The sequence below is a fragment of the Boleophthalmus pectinirostris genome, unplaced genomic scaffold (assembly GCF_026225935.1).
Source record: "Boleophthalmus pectinirostris isolate CB_2022bp ecotype Guang Dong unplaced genomic scaffold, ASM2622593v1 HiC_scaffold_13, whole genome shotgun sequence".
Lineage (NCBI taxonomy): Eukaryota > Metazoa > Chordata > Actinopteri > Gobiiformes > Gobiidae > Boleophthalmus > Boleophthalmus pectinirostris.
This window is the reverse complement of record NW_026571036.1, coordinates 20,284,589-20,304,346: the sequence shown is the minus strand read 5'-3', so window position 1 is coordinate 20,304,346 and position 19,758 is coordinate 20,284,589. Positions and strand designations below refer to the sequence as shown.

Genomic DNA, 19,758 nt, shown 5'->3' with positions numbered 1-19,758 from the left:
GTTTGATTCCTGTAAATTATTTTCTATCATTGTTTTTCATGTATCTATGCTGTTCCCTACAAACCTTGTTGCAGCAAATCAACTGAAATCTTTAGTTTAGGGCTTGAGACTGGTATAGAATTCAATGTGGTCAGTATGTCATATATGGAGTGTTTGCAAATTAATTCCTTGAAGTTAATTTCTGCCAATCATGGAAATGGTTCACAAGAGTAGAACAATTAAACAATAATATAATAGTTATTTACTTATGTTCTGCACTTTTTGTAAATGCATTATTATTATGCAAGAATATCATTTATAAAATTGATACTGAGATAATCACAGTGTTAGATACAATTTCTCTGACACACAGTGTCCTTTGACAGTCTAGTCTACCAACAGCTTCTAAGCGATTTACATTCAATATTTCCTGAGAGTTTCCCGATAGGCCCCATAGGACATCTTTACCAACCCTGGCTAACCTTGAAGAGTGCCATATAAGCCTCCTATGCTGCTAATGAGATTCTCCGATGCATTGAGGAGAGTCAAGTAGGGCCACCACGCTTACTACTCACTAACATAACACATGAATATAACACATGACATGAAAGAAAACACTGCAATAAACTAAATCTGTCTTGGCTCACATATACAGTATCCTATGGTCTTGTTTAAGGATGAGTTACTTTGTTTTTCTTATAAAGGGAAACATCTATTCTTGGACTTCTTGGTGCAAGTCAAAATAAACATATAAGGGAAAAAATATATAATTAAATTAAAAAATATTTATCCTTTAGGCCTACTACAACTGTAATTTAACCTCTGACCCTTTAGAGGGGGCTAGACACAGTGTTAGCAACTAGGATAATGGATCCAGAGCCTCTGAATTAACCTGGACGCTAAATTTAAACCCTATAGGTTCAAAAGTGCTTGTTAGGCTAATGCAGTATTGTCTGGTATTGTTGTAAGTTGCAGCATTATTGATAGGCATACTTTAAAAAAATATTTGAAACAAGTGGGGTTACTTTCACAACTGTTATGGCATTGTAAAATAAACAAGAAGTGACAAGCAGTATAGATTTGTGTGGTTGAGTTTCCTGTGAGACTCTGTAATGAGGTTTATCTAATACCTTACGTGTGCAAAAAGTGCATTGCAAACGGTGCATTGTGCAATGAAAACTGCGTTCCCTAAACAAGCTGGTAAACCATGATATGAAACTTGATTTTTTTTATAGGCTGTAGCAAAGAACTATAGTGCCATCTAGTGGGATCTGACAGGAGCAATCACACTTTTGGGTTTGTAAGAACGCACGCAAGATGGCGCTCTTATATTGAGGATTTTGTTTATGGCATATTCCCACGGATCATTCAGGAAAACGCTTATGTGGATGCACAGCGGTGTTGTTTCTATCAGAATAATCTTTATGAGCTGTAGCCTACCATATAGAACTATATTAAGACAGATTTCACTTAGATTTTAATTTAGAATACCGTTATTGATTAGTTATTGTTAGTTAGCGAAGGTGGCTACCAGTGTGTGATTAGTTGACAAACTGGCCAAAATCATAAATCACGTTAGAATAACATATGACCAGTTACTGAGGTGCACCTCCTTATCCAATACCTTGTCAAATGCAGAGTAAGTGTTTTTATTGCTTAAGCTAATTATTGTCTTCTGCTCCATCTGAGTTGTGTTAAGTGCTCACATAAACTTTGTGTCGCACCCAGTTTTCTGACGTAGCCTAATCAGCTTCAGAGACCAATGAGAAATTCTGTGAACGGTTGAACGGTGATATGTGAGAAGACATGGTCTTGACATTTTGTTCATTGCAAACTGCAACATTGACCTTTATAGCCTGATAGAAATCAGTCCATTGACTTCCTTTTCATAACTTCATGAATGATTGACCCCGCCTCTTCAGAATGGAATTTCAGTGTAAGTAAATAAAAAAGTAACCACAGAGAAGAATGAATGAATGATTCTAAATATGATTTTGGGGAAGCTGAGACCAACAGGCCAATAATAAACCTATGGACTGTTCATGTGCTGCACAGCTATAAAAAGTATGGAACTCGTCATTTTAAATGGTTTTGTTTGTTTAAAGACTTAGCAAGAGATTAGTAGACAGTTTACATTACACAGTTTACAACAAGTGCAAATTGCCAAATATTACAATAACTGCTGACTACATAAAAATATTATTGTCTGTACTGGGGTTGTTTCATTGTGATATAATTATTATTTAAATAATAATTAAAATCAATAATCATTTAAATGACAATGATTTGCTTAGAGAGAAGCACACTATTATAATATGTTTACAGCTCTTAAAAGTGAAAATAGAGAGAACTTAAAATGTTTTAAACTGGTTCCACAGGCCAAAGCCACAGGTGATTGAAGTCCTCTTATAGTTCTTGTGGTGAGATTTGGCGTGTCAGTCTGTTATAGAGGTCCTGGACGCTTTGACTGTGGTGGTGGCAGACAGTGGTAGAGGAACTGAAGTGCATGAGAGACTATGTGGGGTGTAATCAAAAAGCTGGCAGTGGACTGGAGGTGGACACTTAAGCTTCAGCATAAGAGGTGATCAAACATCTCATGGCGTTTTGTAATTAAAAACTACAAAGAACTACATTTGCACCTTGTGTTGCCAGAAAATCCTAACCACAGCTGATGTTGTTTGCATATGTGCTGTTTTGTTTACTTCAGCTGATCTCTCTCACGCACATGGTTTATTTTTGTCTTTGGTCATTTTTTTATACAATGAACTCATATCTCTCTGTTCTTTGACCTTTGCCCTCTCATCGATAAACAGTCTTATTCAGAACACAAACAGAATGCAACAAATGTGTGTTTATTCCTTGCAGGGGTTTAATTTATGAATAAATTGTTACAGGAAAGCATTTGGACTGTTGTCATGAGTCATTAAATTTCATTTATCCTGAATGATAAATGTCTCTATGGTAACAATCAAATACATAGTTGACCTAAATCTTTCTTTAGTTGTTGGTGTGTTGAGTCCCTTTACAACAGAAAAAAAAAATATTTCAAATTATTTTATTCAATTATTATTATTATTTTATTTTTTTTAAATACATGCATTCTTACTGTTTCTCCACAGATCTGACCTGCAAATTGGCTTGGTGGCATCCACTTCTTGTCTCCATGGAGGTCGATATGTTTAATTCCACACTCATGGAGACAAGCAGATGACGAACCCTCCATCACAAAACTTACATAGTGCACCGTTAACTGATCTCATTATGTTTCACAACACGATATAACAGTATATTTTTCTTGGATGTCTTGCTCAGAACTGAACCTGGATGCCTGCAGATTGTTGCCATTTCACAATGGGGTCCTCAGCTGCTTCAAGGGAAGACTCCAAGAGTATACTCTTGGACTGTGCTGGAGTACAAGTACAGTATATTCTAGAGAGGACCTTCTGTTGCATCATAAATAAATGATGAATGTTTATAATCAGGGCCTTTCCTGTTTGGAGCAGGGAGACAAAAGCCTCTTAACACATGATTTGTGAACGTGTGCAACTCTCACCAATTATACCAGATGGTATCTCTGTTTCTATCTTTCAACAGAAACATAGATCATTTCTGGGGGAGTGTTGACCTAAGCCCACGTGAGGTAGTTTGACTGTGAACAGCTGATACAATAAACCTATGGATAGTTCATGTGGTGTGCAGCTATTAAAAATATGGAACTAATCATTTAAAATGTTTTCATTGTTAAAACAATTAGGAAGAGATTAATAGCTTTTAAAGTCTGTCTACATTCCACAGTTAACTTCAAGTGCAAAATGCCAAGGGTTATAGTAACTGCTGATGACACAAAAACTATTAGTGCAAGCACTGTGGCTGATTGATTATGAGACTTATTTAATCATTTTAATTCTTAATTGAAATCATATTTATTCAAACAATTATTTACTTAGAGAGGAGGTTGAAGATGAGCATGCCTAAACTGAAAAAGAAAACCAGAGGAAATGAAAGTACATGACATTTGTCACTCAAATAATCTGTTGTTTTCCATTCATTCACTCCATTGCACAGTCCTAACAAGTAGCCTATTATAAAGCAAATAGGCTATTTAACTTGTGTTCCAACATACAGTATATACATATTTATTGTCAGTTCAAATGTTTGGTAAAACATGCATGTGATCTGTGAGAAAAACTTACTTAGTTACCATAAGATAAAGTAGATAGAAGAGCAAAGATAAAGAAAGTGACATGTAAATTATTATTTTGTGGATTAAAATCCATGGAATTCAAGCCATCTCCAGTAAAATGTTGGATCCACTCACTGAATCTCTTCCATCTGAGTGAGCACAGACTTAGATAAATCCAAATATTTAAATCCAGATGTCAGCATGTGTTACATATGAAGTTAAAACTCAGATACAACTCAAATCTGTCCAAACAGATTATATGCTTCCACTGAAATGTAACAATGAACTAGAAAATGCCAAGAATAGTAGAAAAAAAATTTTTGTTTGTTTTTTTAAAGCTCATATTTAAATAGACCACATGTGTAATACACTAGTCAATAGCTGATCATTTTAAATCTTTTTAGACAACCTACTGTCTGGCAGAGTCACGTAGCCTAAATTATAGCTTTGTCATTCAGCGCTATATCAAAGTTTCAAAGTTGAAACATAATAATAGGGTGCATTTCAAGTTTAACACCATCTTAAATGAGTCCTTAAATTACAAAGGCAAGTCTTCACAATACTGCTTACTTATCACTGCAACCTCAGACCAAAGGTTTTTGTAGCGTGTGATCCAAGACAAATAGTTATAAGGCCAATATCTTTCCTCCAAAAGTCAATTTTAATAAAAGCAATGAAACACACACAAGCAATGGTTAAAACACATGTGGAATCAATCTAATTTGATGGTTTACAATGATAGTGGAGTGAGATACACCTCCAAAGCACAGTATTATAAAGTCTTAAGATTTAATTTAGTGTCTGTGTTTACAAGTAAACTGTCTATGACCCGGGAACTCTGTCCCGTCTGCTGTTGCTGTGTGGGGCAGTGCTGTGATGGCCTGACATTACAACTTAAACATCAGTTCAGAAAGAAAACACTAAGTAGATAGATTTTTGTATTTCATGGTGGCCGTTTTTGTAAATCTGGAATTCATATTAGATTTTAAAGAAGTGTACATAATTTGTTTTGTGTTGTATCTGTGTCTTTTACATGGTTGCCAAGAAAATATAGTCCTGCATGAAGTTTCAACTATTTATTTAAGCTAATTAAACATGCATGTTTTTTCAAATGCAAAAACATGTTCATGGTAAAGATATGATTTCAAGTAAAGTTGCATATTGTCATTTTTCTTCTCTGCGGTTATAACAGATGGTTTTGACACATATTTTAAGCTGTTAACCAGTATCTGGTGACAAATACTGGTTAACACTTTGATGTGGAGCATGCATAGGTTCAGACTGGAGATATTTCTTTTTTCATTATTGCATGACCATGAGTTGTTGTATTTGTATTTATTTATTTATTTATTTACTTACATAGTTCTTCAGAAAATGATGACAAAAGCATCTACACTGTCAGTTTCAGTGGCATGTTTATTCTTGTAGATAACACATTTGTACACCACTTCCTGTCACAGCAAGACTGTGGATGTGACACTAAACTTTCCTGTTTTGTGTTTATTAATTCTATTCGGGCATTTTTATAACCCATTAAATAAAACTTGAACACATGCATAGCTACATACAAATGTGAAATTTATTACAAAAATAAATAAAACACATACATAAAAATGAACACATAATATCTTTCAAGCTAAAGCCATTAAAGGTTCACCATAACTTTTCTGGTGGAGAATCACCACATTTGTCTAAACCATAGAGCTATAGCCATAGAGCTTTGTGTGGCAATATTTCGCCCTGGATTTATATGACATGAAGAAATAGAAATAAAATAGATATAAAAACAGAAGATGTATAAGTTTAATGACACTATAAACAAATATAACAAAAGCATTGACCAGGTGCTGGACAACTGCTGGACCACACAAATGAAGTGAGACACTCGAGCTCACACATTTGCCACATGTGTTTGGATCGTCTTTAAAACCGTAACAAAAGCTCTGCTGCCTCTTCGGTGATATCACCACCACTGTTGCTTTGCACATGGCAAACTGCTTACCACTGCATTTCTACAAACAACACATATGTTTTCAGAATTCAGCTTGTATTTATTTGAATCATTATTTACATAGCAAAACAGACTTCATCAGAGCAATAAGACATATGAGCCTTTTCATGTTATAACAAAGAGATACTTTAAAACCCTGATGGAAACTCAAGTTTAGCTGCGGCAGCATTTACACTGCGCTTCTCAATCACCTTTTTGTTTCAGTCAAAGGTCTCAATGCAGTTTAACAGGAGGACTGGTCAGGTAGGGTCAGCAGATCTGTGTCAGAGCAGTGTGAAGAGACACAACAGAAAAGAGCTCATTTTTATTCAGCCAACTACTCTGTTGCCATGGGAAGGTTTGTGTTCCCTCATCATTAGCTTACTCAAATTGGATTGATTCATGGATGTTTAAATAATTCTACATTGTTTTGCAAGTGCCTTGTGGCTCTTGCTTTGGTATTAAAGCTGCTCGGGTCCTAACTAGATCTAGGAAGTAGTCCCTGTACTGGCTTCCTGTGGCTCAAAGAATAGATTTACAGAAGCAGCTCAAAAGTCTCAAAATGCACTTTAACATACATCTCTGACATGTTAGTGCCATATAAACCTGAGGACTTCAGAGTGTGAGAGGAGGTCCTCATCTCATGACTGCTGGTGGCTCAGAGTCAGGACTAAACATAGGGAATCAGCATTTCAGTTTTATGCAGCTAAAATATGGAACTTCCTGAAGATATGAAACAGACCTCTGCTCTGACTGTTTAAATCCAGACTCAAAATGATTCTGCTTAGCTATGCATATGACTGAAAGTTTTTTTTCTTTTGCACTCTTATTTTGTCTACATATTATGTTATATAAATAAATGTGCCTTGCTTTAAGTGCTCAGAAAACTTCCCCCATCACCGCCCACACCCCCTGCACTTACTTGCAATCATTCAAAACATGAAAACTCTGAGGTTTTAAAGGTTAAAAAAATGTACAATAATCACCTAATATTACTAAGCGGACTGGACTGAGTTGTTTATCTAACTGAATGAAGCAAGCTGGAGTCGGAAAACCCCATGAAGTGAAACATTGTGGGAGTAGAACAAACATCTCTCTTGTTTTATACAAAATAATCGTAATGTCGTTCTAAGATCTGGACTTTACCAAACACTTTCAAATATGCTTGTGCATTATATGGAAAGAGTTGCTATGGGCCAAAGAGCAACATTATAATCAGTGGACAGTTCTATTGAATTAGGCATCAACTTCACTGGAGTTCTTTTTTTTTTTTTTTTTTTTCCCAGGAAAGTGTCCTGCTCTTGGTATGGTCTACACATAAATATGGTTTATAGTTGCAGTATTCTTGCAATCTTGGAACATATTATTATCTTAATAATTCATTGTGGTCATTTGGCTGGATGCCATTTGTGCATTCCACATTAACCTTATAAACTGTATAGAATGTTGAAATGCATACCCAAAACATATGCTCTTTTCATGGAATCCTAATATTTAGGAGCAGCTGTACCACTCCAATATTTTAACATGGCTCTCAATATTACTTCTATACAGACATTGTAAGGCATAATTATGTTATGTGGAGTTGTGTGTGCAAATAGTCCCATTACCAAAATAAACCACTTCCAGCAAACCAAAATTTACTTAGATCTACTTAAGTACAAGTGCAAGTACAAAAAATAAAGAATATCTATCAGACACAAACTTGTAACTTTTCACCGCTATAATATTTTGATGCCCTTAATTTAAAAAAAAAAACATTATGAGATAAGAGCAGATGTGTGGGAAGCCTGTCAGAATGAGTCATGCACATAACCCAGCACATGATTTCCTGTTGTTTCAAGCTCTCTACTGATTTCAACCAACATATTTATTCTTTCATTTACATGCTTTATAAGTGTTGGCATACATAGCTCGATTATTATATACGATGATCTGCTTTCTAGAGTTAGACATGTTTAAAGATCAGAAAGTATCACCATTTAGCATTGAGAAAGTCTCCAGTTTAAACACATACCCAGTTTTCAAGGTTTGCTGCAACCTCATCTTTAATACCACTTTATTGAGAGTACACTGGAATATTCATCACTGTACTAATATACTACTGTAAATGGTCAGGACACTGATAATAGTAGGACCTTTATCAAGAACTGAAAGTGAAGAAACACACTAACACGCAAAAACTAAGATGTGTGAGGAACTGGTTTATTTTACCGGGGAATTTCAAAAATAACCATCTCTCACCGTATACACTGATGGACAAATACAAACAATGGAAGAAAGAATGAAAAAGACACAAATAAGTGTTTTATATATGTTACATACAGCAATACATTAAGTAGGTCTGAATTCAGTTTTAATGTACTAAAGACTTTACATCATTTAAAGGTACCGTATGTTTTCTGTTGGCGTGTGGGGCACCAGCTTGTCTCCATGCTTTGTCTGAAATGTTCCATTGTATTGCATAGTATGACATTAATGATGATAATCAAACACCACATTTATATAGCAAAATGCCAAGATGTTTTGCAGTGTATTATTAATTCAGTCCATACTAGGTGGTGGTAAGCTAATATTATCGCTACAGTCCTGAGGTAGACTGCAAGATGGGTGTTTGGCCTAAAGACACAATGGCAGAGCAGAAATCAGTCCTCTGATCTTCGGGCTAGATGACCACTTATCTAACTACTGAGTCACTGTAGCCTCAATGTAAACTTATTTTTCTCATATGGAGACAACCAGATGCCATCACCTGGCCAAATTTCTCTACAGATGCTGCTGACATGAGAAGGCATGTTTATCAAAATAATATTCTACAATATACCTGTAATTGAACAAAGGCAAGATAGATAAGATTAATGCCAAATTAAATCAAATTAAATCAAAATTATCTCCATGAGACAAGCAGTTTGTGGAATGATGAGTTTAATTACATGACATGTGACACATCATTAGTCATGGTAGGTTCTTCATGATTGCTAGAGTTTATCTTGTTACGTTTTCCACATATTCTGAGTGCAAATGCATAGAGAATTGGATTCAGGCAGCTATTAATAAAGGTTACAGATGCAAATATGTTGTAGCTAGATTCAAAAAACTTATGTATACCAGAGACCTTTTGGATAATGGCTACTCCAACCACAAGATCAAAAATAAAGTATGGCATCCACAGGGCAAAAAAAGTTATTATGATAGCTGTGATCAGTTTCGATGTCCAAGATCTTTTTAAAAACACAGCCTGGTTCATCTTTCTGTTCAGACAAATGTATGTAAAGGCTGTAATGAAGAATGAGCTGAAACCCACAAAGCATTCAGAGAATAAAACAGCCACTTGTTGAGCTGTATTTGTTGAGTTGTAACATGGAAAGCACATATGCCGATCCGATCCGATCCTGATTTTGATATCTCGAACCACTAAAGGTGAGATGGAGAGGACCATGGACATGGCCCACAAGAGGACAAGGAGTCTCTTCTTGAACCTTAGACATCTCTTCTGGTGTATGACCTGCATGTAGCGCTGGATGCTCAGAGCAGTGACAGTTAGCAGACTGCTGTTGAGGCTACAGTGCACAATAAAAGCCATGATCTTACATGTGGCAACACCCAGGGTCCAGCTATACAGAAGAGTGTAGATCCAAACAGGCAGAGTGACCAAGCACAGCAGGTCCGACATGGCCAAGTTCATCATCAGACACTGGGACAGTCTGGACAACTGCTGCCAGGTTGGTCTGAAGATTAAAACTGCTATATTTCCAGGGAATCCCACAAGGAAGCACAGTGACAGGAGCATTGCAGGAGCAAGATCGCTGGAGCGCCGTAAGACTGAAGTTGGAGGTTTTGTGGTTGAGGAGTTGGCAACGGTCCGATTCAGCATCTCCATGTCTGCTGCACAGACGTTTAATGTTACAATAAGGTTTGTCTCTTCTGGTCATGAAACAGGGAAATGGCACATGTTCATGTAAACCACATTGTATTCTAAAATTACTCACAGTAAGGCTTTGTTTCAAACGTATTTGGTCAGGTTTACCAGATAGGACTCTACCTCTCAGTAAGTGTATTAGTTATAGGCCTCCAATACAAATAACATTTCTTGGGTTAATTAAAGGATTTCAAGACCACATTTGTGAATCGGCACAGTAAAGTTACAAATGCCTATTGAAAGCAAATTCAAAATCTTGCTGTGCATAGTAACTACTGATATGTTGTCAGCTCAGTCTGAAGCAACAAGCACACCCAGATCTCTGACATGCATCTTAAACTAAACTGAACTGAAAATTAACATAATGTCACTTCAAATATGCTGAGGGCCAGTTACAAAGTTTAATGTAAAAAAGAAAAAAGACAACCTAGGTCAACCTAGTCTTACTCAGTTGGAGATATATCTGGTACCTCAAGAAGCAATAGATACAACACTAACATTCTACCTCAGTAATAACTGTGATCAATTCAATTCAATTCAATTCAATTTGATCGTGTGTAAAACTGAAACTTTTTAAATAGCACTCTGATAACTAGTGTGTATGAAAATTGTGCAAAATTGTAACATGGTGAAGGTGGGCGTTTTGATACTGGCCGTATGTTATACTACGCTACTTCCATTTTGACACAGTCACTATCAATTACCAAAAACACCAAACTTATACAGTATGACTCATGAGCAAACATGCCACATAACTGCATCTGACTGCATCTGACTGGACCAAAACCCTGTTTATTTTATATTTATATATAAACATTATTATAATAAAACAGGGGAACTTAACATTGTATAAATACACTTGTTATCTAACTATTTAACAAGATTGCACATAATAATCAAGGCCTATTACTCTGCAATGTTAGAATTAGTTTATTAGTTAGAATTAGTGAGAATTTAATATTGCTGAAGATTTCTATTTGTCTGACATAGTCCACTTGCAAATGCATAAAGAAGTGGATTTATGCTACTGTTAAGAAATGTTAAACTTGCAAAAATGTTAAAGCCAGAATAATAAAACCAAGCAATCTTCAAGTTGTTACTTAAAATGTCACCAACAATCACAAGATTAAAAATCAAGTATGGTGTCCACAGGACAAAATATGTCACTATAATAATAGTAACAAGCTTGACTGTGGATGGATTGTTGAAAAATACTGCCTGCTTTAACTTTCTGTTTAGAAGAATATAAGCACACACTGTTATGCTGAATGAGCTTATTCCAAAAAAACATTCAGTGAGCAACACAGCTACATGTTGTGCATGCGAGGAGTATTTTGGAGCACAGCTGATCTTTTGATTATTTACTTCCATAATCTGTCGAGCCACTGACATTGGAATGGAGAGAGCCATCGATATGAGCCACATCACCACAAGGAGTCTCTTCTTGAACTGGAGAAATCTTTGTGGATGCACGACCTGCATGTAGCGCTGGACGCTCAGAGCAGCTATGGTCAGCAGGCTGCTGTAGATACTACAATATACCAGAAATGTTATAATCTTACAGGTGGTGATGCCCAGAGCCCAGTCATAAAGTACAGCATAGATCCAAACAGGAAGAGTGACCAAGCACAGCAGGTCGGACATGGCCAGGTTCATCATCAGAAACTGGGTCAGTCTGGACAGCTTCTGCCAGTTTGGTCTGAGGATTAAAACTGCTATATTCCCAGGGATTCCCACAAGGAAGCACAGGGACATGAGTCCTGCTGGGACCAGAGACCTAAAGCCCCATAGGTTTGAAGATGGAGGTCCTGCAGTTGAGGAGATGTTGAAGTTAGCAGAGGTCAGGTTCAGCTGGTCCATGTCTGCTGCAGAGGCTTGTACTTTCTAAGCACAAAACAAGGAACTGCTTAGTTTTAAACTTGATCAGATTCTAAAAGTAGAAAGCTGATGAAAGACAGGAAATAAACCAGTTTTCCAGATTACATTCGCGCCTCTTCAGAACAGACTACATACTTATCTGATTGTAACTTGCACTAAATTAGAAAATAAATAAATAAATAGTTTCTCTCATCATGCTGATTCACTAGAGCATAATTTGAGCATCATTTACCCAAAAATGTCAAGAGATAATTTTACCTAACTCATGACAACACACGCTACATACACACCAAAAATCTAATCATTCTGTGATTTCTGGAGTCAAGTAAACAGAAAAATCTGAAGTAAATCATCTGATTTATCTCAGATAGATTGCTTACACCTGTACTGTTAACACAGATTTGTGTTCACTCTGCTCAGACTGACATCCAAATGGCCTCTGACAGTGGTCTAATTACAGTCCTTGTGTCGGTAGACTTCACTGCAGTTTTCAACATTGAAACACAGTATCCTGTATCCACAGTATCCTAGACAGGTTAGAAAAGCTTGTGATAATCTTTGGTAATACCTGGGGGTTAGATCTCCTCCTGCTTGTCAGTTTGTCTGTTTCGTCAAGTCATTTTATGCCAACATCCGCCCCAATGTCCTGCAGTATTCCACAAGGGTGCTAGGACCAATTTTGTTTGTCCTGTATTTGCTTTGACATTGAAAAATCAAGGAAGTGTGTTACTGTATGTATGCAGATGACCTTCAGTTGTACTCATATTTAGAGAACCTTAAATTCTAACCTTCATTTCTCCCTGAAATATTGGAATCATTCTATGCACTCCCCATTGATCTCAGAACTACAAAATATGTTGAGTCATTTAAAATTAATTTAAAGACTGACCTGTATAGACCTGCTTTTATAGACCTGCTTTAATTGCCGCCATGTTTCTATTTTTGTAAATATTGGTGACTGTATTGTATATTTGTATAGTATGTTTCTGCATTTTATCTTTTTTTTTTTAATATCTTAAATCTGTAAAGCACCTTGTGAGCTGATCTCTATGTTGATGTTGATAATGTTGCGTACTTACTTGAAAATTGCTGTATGTAGTTTTCAGATCAGTAAAATATATTCTCTGAAACTGACTTTAATGGCATATATTTGTTTTACACAACAAGGCAAGTTTTATTTGTTGAGCACAATTTGTATTCATATCATAATGCACAGTGCTTTACAGAACAAGAAAGACAAATAAGAAAAGAAAAGAGTGCTGAAAAACTCCTTTCAGTAACCCTAAAAAGTACACAAGTTAAACATAAAGCCCAAAATAATCAAGTGCCCACTGTGACAGTCTCAGATAAAATAATACATTTTAAAAATAAATTTACAATGGTAACTAAAAAAAGAACACTGAAATATTACACAATTATCTATTTCAAATCAGAAACTGGTGTGCTTTGGAGGGTTGTATTTTTACGACATAAGCCACCTGCAAAAGCATAGAGAAGTGGATTTATGCTACTGTTAATAAATGTTAAACCTCCAAAAAAGTTTAAGCCAGTTGGATAAAATTTAACAATCTTCAGGTTGTTGCTTAAAATGCCCCCAGCAATCACAAGATTAAAAACCAAGTATGGCATTGAGCATACAAAAAATGCCACTATGATAGTGGTGACAAGTTTAAAGACAGATGAATTGTTGAAAAATACTGCTTGGTTTAGCTTTCTGTTCATTAAAATATATGCACATGCAGTAATGGTGAATGAGCTGAATCCAAAAAAGCATTCAGTGAGTAACATAGCCACATGTTGTGTAGAGTTGTATTTTATAAAACAGCTGATCTGATGCTGGTCTTTGATGATTTGACGAGCCATTAAAGTTTGAACGGAAAGGACCATTGATATGATCCACATCACAGTAAGAAATCTCTTCTTGAACTGGCGACATCTCTGTGGATGCACGACCTGCATGTAGCGGTGGACGCTCAGAGCAGTAATTGTCAGGACACTGCTCGAGAGACTACAGTGTACCACAAATCCAACAATCTTACAGGTGGCGACGCCCAGAGCCCAGTCATAAAGTACAGCATAGATCCAAATAGGAAGAGTGGCCAAGCACAGCAGGTCGGACATGGCCAGGTTCATCATCAGACACTGGGTCAGTCTGGACAGCTTCTGCCAGTTTGGTCTAAGGATTAAAACTGTTATATTTCCAGGAATTCCCACAAGGAAGCACAGGGACATGAGTCCTACTGGGGCAAGAGTCCTCAAACCAGAAATTGAAAATGGAGGTCCTGCTGTTGAGGAGATGCTGAAGTTAGCAGAGGTCAGGTTCAGCTGGTCCATGTCTGCTGCAGAGGCTTGTACTTTCTGAGCACAGAACAAGGAACTGTTTAGTTTTAAACTTGATCAGATTCTAAAAGTAGAAAGCTGATGAAAGACAGGAAATTTTCCAGATTACATTTGCGCCTCTTCAGAACAGACTACATACTTATCTGATTGTAACTTGCACTAAATTAGAAACAAATAAAAAGCACAGAACAAGGAACTGATCATGTTTAAACCAGCTCAATATTCTAAAAATTGCAGGCTGACAGTAAGAGACACGTAACAAGGGGAAGGAAAGAAACTGTCTACACCACTATATGCTATGTGCTTATCTGATCTGAACTTGATCTAACTTGAGAGATTTCTCTCATTTCTTTTCTGATTCATTCTGATCAGCAAAAACTATGTAGACAAAACCAAACTTATGACCAAACACGCTACGTTTAGATGGACACCAAAATCTGATCATTATTAGATTTCTTCACACCTGTACAAAATAAATTTACTTTGACTTCAAAATAGGGGTGGGCAATATTGAGCAAAATTTGTTTATCTCAGTACATGTGTTTTGTGAATCTGAACAAGGCATTTGTCTGTGTCCATGTCCTTGTGGTGACCTTTGAGGATGCTCTAGAAGGGCAGGGTCTGTGGCCGGTGCTCACATGGCTGACAGTAAATCAGACATGCTCCCAGTGCATGTTGGACTCTTGTCACTGGTTCTGTTCATTGCTTTTATGGACATAATTTCTAGGCAGGGGTCAGTGAGGGTCTGCTTTGAGGACCACAGGACAATCAGGATCTTCAGCATGCTCTGGTTTGCAGCTGAATGTGAATCAGCTGGGATGAAAATTAACATATCCAAATTTGAGGCCCCATTTCTTGACTGAAAAGGGTGGCTTGCATTTTCAAAGACGGTGCAGATATCTTATTAATATCTGATTACTCCATTTGTAATTTTTCTGTCCATGTACCAAATGCGGTCAAGATATAGCTTCAGTAAATTAAAAGAATTGTAATAATTTGAAACAACTTTATTATATAAGTTGAAGGTGCAATTTAACGTTTCCACTACCCACTTCTTTCCATGGAAATGTCACTATTTTGCCTGAGGATTAAAATGAAGAAGAACAGGGTGGAACCTGCCGTCCTGAGGCCCCATGGCAACAAAACTGGACAAGCTGAAGTCAAAGATCAGCTGGTCCATGTCAGAGGTTTAAATTTACAATGAGGCTGGTCATTTCATGAGACAGGGGAAATTTGCTTAATTCTTTCAATAAAATTTTTAAGTTTAGGTTATTTTGCATTAATTTCTGTAACCGTTATGTTTGTGTGCAGGAAAGATAAGGACCTTCTGTTCTTTTGACAGATGACCTTTATTTGACATTGATGTACGAAACCTATATGTTATGCGGCGCGTGGGAGGCCTGTAGACAATGCGGGTGCGAGCTTCCGGCTCCTTCGACAAAGCGAGGTGGCAGTAACTTCACACCTGGCTGGGGAAGAGGCATAGGGGGCTAGAATGGTGAAGACTGTGGTTTCTGAAAAGTGTTGCCTGTACTTGGAAATGTGTTCTATATGTGACGTACTGATCACTTTGCATGTACCTGGGTGGAGTTCTGTGACCCTAGATAAATATTGAAAATTCTGCATAATAACTCAGATCTTGATTTTGGTTGGCATTGGCCCTCCGGCTGTAACTCGGCTTAGGAGGTCAAGATCTCTAATTCGGACTAGGCTGTGCTTTATAGCTTTCCTGGTCACAGGGTAATTTCTCCAAAAGGGTACTTGCAGAGTGATTTGTCCTAATTATTTTTGTATGAGCTTTCTGGTAAAAATAGCGGCTACGGAGTGAGTTGGTCATAAGTGCTCTGTCGTGAGCACTCCGGGCCTAAAAACCCTGAGTAATCACAAGTATAAAGAGTGACAACCAGTCACCGGAGTAGTGCATAAAATAATAAAAAGCAGAAAAAGTAAGACAAAGACAAATCACTTGTTGGGATCTTTTGTTGAGTCTCTCCCTTAATTATTATACATAAATATTTACCACGAGCAAGTCAAGTCATCCTAGGTGAGTTACTTACAAAAACGCAATGTTTGAGGAAATTTTCTAATGCAATGTTTTTGATGCAAAGCTAAATTTGGTTAAATTCTTGAGGCACTGCTAAGGATAAATGAATAGTTGCAATGTTTTTGGTGTAAAACTAAATCTGGTTAAATTCCTTGAGGCACTGTTAAAAATGAGTTTTGGGCAAATGTTGTCAGATAGAGTATAGAGTATGTCATAAGGTGGTCACTAAAGCTAAGTGAAGTTGTAAGTGTTCCCCAGGTGATACTTTAAGAGTTGTTAAAGTTACCTGTATGGTGTTTCTTAAAGCTAAATGATACTTTTTGAGTGTAGTCAGATACTTACCTTGTGTTATCGAAGTTAAACGATATTTTTGAGTGTAGTCAAATATTTACCTTGTGTTATTGAAGAAATTATATTTTTGAGTGTAGTAAATTATATTTTTGAGTGTGCATTGTGGTTTTAAAGTTATGTGATATTTTGAGTGTTGTCAGAGTTATCTGCAGTGTGTTTTTAAAGTTGAGTGATTTTCTGAGGGTTATTAGAGTGATTAGAAAAAGGTAGTGAGGCTCAGGCTGCGTAATTTAGCCCTGGTCTTTTCAACAACACTGTATTAAAAAATGACTCATCAAGACACAGTGGTTTGTTTTGCAATCTCTCTTTTTTTTTTACTACCTAATATGGCAACATCTGCCCCCTAGCAGTTAGTATCAAGCTATTGGGCTTATGATTTTGACAAACTACTTGGAAACTACTTTCTGCTATGTAAACCTTTCATGTGACAAGTTGGAAAATTTAAGATTTAAGAGTTTACCAGTAAAATTCAGCTTCAGAAACTTAAATTATATAATTTTATTTGTATCTTTGTACAACAAAATGTAAAACATTTCTCAACTGTATATGCATGGTAGGCTGGTTAAGCAAGTGTATATTTTACCTTAATGATTCATAAGACTAAACACATAAGAGTCAAAACTCAAAACCAACAATGCATTGCACTGACCCTTGCAGGTTAACTTAAAATATGTTAATGTTAAGAAATATTTACTTGTGATCTTTTAATAAACAATGGTAAAACTACTCATTTTATCCAGGTATACCAAGCTTGTTATCTAGTATAGATATAACTCTTATTGTGAATTATTTAATCTTGTTGAGGGTTTGAAATTTTTATGACATATTCCACCTGCAAAAGCGTAGAGAAGTGGGTTTATAGTACTGTTGAAAAATGTTAAACCTGCAAAAATGTCATAGCCATCATTGTAAAACTGATCAATCTTCAGGTTGTTACTTAAAATACCTCCCACAATCACAAGATTAAAAATTAAGTATGGCATCCACAATACAAAAAATGTCACTATGATAGCAGTAACGAGTTTGAAGGTAGTTGGATTGTTGAAAAATACTGCCTGGTTTAGCTTTCTGTGCAGAAAAATATATGCACATGCAGTAATGGTGAATGAACTGAATCCAACAACGCATTCAGTGAGTAACATAGCCACATGTTGTGTAGAGTTGTATTTTATAAAACAGCTGATCTGATGCTGGTCTTTGATGATTTGCCGAGCCATTAAAGCTTGAATGGAAAGAACCATTGATATGATCCACATCACGGTAAGAAGTCTTTTCTTGAATTGGAGACATCTCTGTGAATGTACGACCTGCATGTAGCGCTGGACACTCAGAGCAGTTATGGTCAGGACACTGCTGTAGATACTACAATATACCAGAAATGTCATAATCTTACAGGTGGCAACGCCCAGAGCCCAGTCATAAAGTACAGCATAGATCCAAACAGGAAGAGTGACCAAGCACAGGAGGTCGGACAAGGCCAGGTTCATCATCAGACACTGGGTCAGTTTGGACAGCTTCTGCCAGTTTGGTCTGAGGATTAAAACTGCTATATTCCCAGGAAATCCCACAAGGAAGCACAGGGACATGAGTCCTACTGGGGCCAGAGACTTGATGTGCCAGGGGATCAAAGTTGGAGGTCCTACAGTTGAGGAGTTAGTGAAGTTAGCAGAGGTCAGTTTTTGGTCCATGTCTGCTGCAGAGGCTTGTACTTTCTAAGCACAAAACAAGGAACTGCTCGTGTTTAAACCAGCTCAGTTTCCTAAATTAGCAAGAGGCGGAGGAAAAACATGCTTATCATGCTAAACTACATGCTTATCTAGAATCTGCCTTCCTGGTTAAATTTCCATCTCGTCAAAAGTACCTTTACAGCTGCTTTTCTCTCATCACTTTGCTGACCTTCGCTTCACTTCGCTTTCCATTCTGGTTGACATAAAGAAGCATCATTTACCCCCCAAAAGTGAAGATATAACAGAAGAAACCTAACTAACCAAACACTGGCTACACATAACATGGACATGCATTTGTCAGATTATTGAAATTTCATGTAAACACCAGCATGTAATGTTGTTATTTATTAATAGTTCACCTTTACAAAAATAAGTTTATTATTTTGACTCTCAAGTTGGAGATGTCATTGCTCTGAGATGGTTAACACTATGGCATTGAAATTACCATAGCAGGTCACAGTAATAATGTGTATTTCATTTTTTAGGTAATTATAAAAAAAAAAAAATCCATCCATCCATCCATTTTCTTCCGCTTATCCAAGGTCGGGTCGCGGGGGCAACAGTCTGAGGAGGGCCTCCCAGACTTCCCTCTCCATAGACACGTCCTCCAGCTCTTCCAGGGGGATCCCGAGACGTTCCCAGGCCAGGCGAGAGACATAGTCCCTCCAGCGTGTCCTGGGTCTTCCCCGTGGCCTCCTCCCAGTGGGACATGCCCAGAACACCTCCCGAGGGAGGCGTCCAGGAGGCATCCGGAACAGATGCCCGAGCCACCTCAACTGGCTCCTCTCGACGTGGAGGAGCAGCGGCTCTACTCCGAGCTCCTCCCGTGTGACTGAGCTCCTCACCCTATCTCTAAGGGAGCGCCCAGCCACCCTGCGGAGGAAACTCATTTCGACCGCTTGTATCCGCGATCTTGTCCTTTCGGTCATTACCCAGAGCTCATGACCATAGGTGAGGGTAGGAACGTAGATAAATTGAGAGCTTCGCCTTTTCGACTCAGCTCCCGCTTCACCACAACGGTCCGATACAGCGACCGCATCACTGCCGACGCTGCACCGATCCGCCTGTCAATCTCACGCTCCATCCTCCCCTCACTCGTGAACAAGACCCTGAGATACTTGAACTCCTCCACTTGAGGCAAGGACTCTCCACCCACTCGGAGAGGGCAAGCCACCTTTTTCCGGTCGAGGACCATGGCCTCGGATTTGGAGGAGCTGATCTTCATCCCAGCCGCTTCACACACTCGGCTGCAAACCGTCCCAGTGCACATTGCAGGTCCTGGTTTGATGGAGCCATCAGGACAACATCATCTGCGAACAGCAGAGATGAGATCCTGTGGTCCCCAAA

At 37.6% G+C, this 19,758-nt stretch overlaps 3 protein-coding genes across 5 annotated transcripts in view; 1 reads left to right on the top strand and 2 right to left on the bottom strand.

Moving 5' to 3' along the window:
• Positions 1-19,758, top strand: part of LOC110157623 (inactive serine protease 35-like) — a 67,802-nt gene that overhangs the window by 32,013 nt on the left and 16,031 nt on the right. The window lies entirely within an intron of this gene.
• On the bottom strand, positions 8,356-11,008 carry LOC110155287 (type-1 angiotensin II receptor B-like). Its single transcript, XM_020919375.2, has one exon. The coding sequence runs from the start codon at positions 10,030-10,032 to the stop codon at positions 9,082-9,084; it is 951 nt and encodes a 316-aa protein (XP_020775034.1). The 5' UTR covers positions 10,033-11,008; the 3' UTR covers positions 8,356-9,081.
• LOC110155312 (type-1 angiotensin II receptor A-like) lies at positions 13,282-14,290 on the bottom strand. Its single transcript, XM_055149435.1, has one exon. The coding sequence runs from the start codon at positions 14,281-14,283 to the stop codon at positions 13,369-13,371; it is 915 nt and encodes a 304-aa protein (XP_055005410.1). The 5' UTR covers positions 14,284-14,290; the 3' UTR covers positions 13,282-13,368.

Bases quoted from the DNA above. Each gene is read 5' to 3' on its own strand.
- LOC110155287 (XM_020919375.2), bottom strand. From the start codon at position 10,032: ATGGAGATGCTGAATCGGACCGTTGCCAACTCCTCAACCACAAAACCT.
- LOC110155312 (XM_055149435.1), bottom strand. From the start codon at position 14,283: ATGGACCAGCTGAACCTGACCTCTGCTAACTTCAGCATCTCCTCAACA.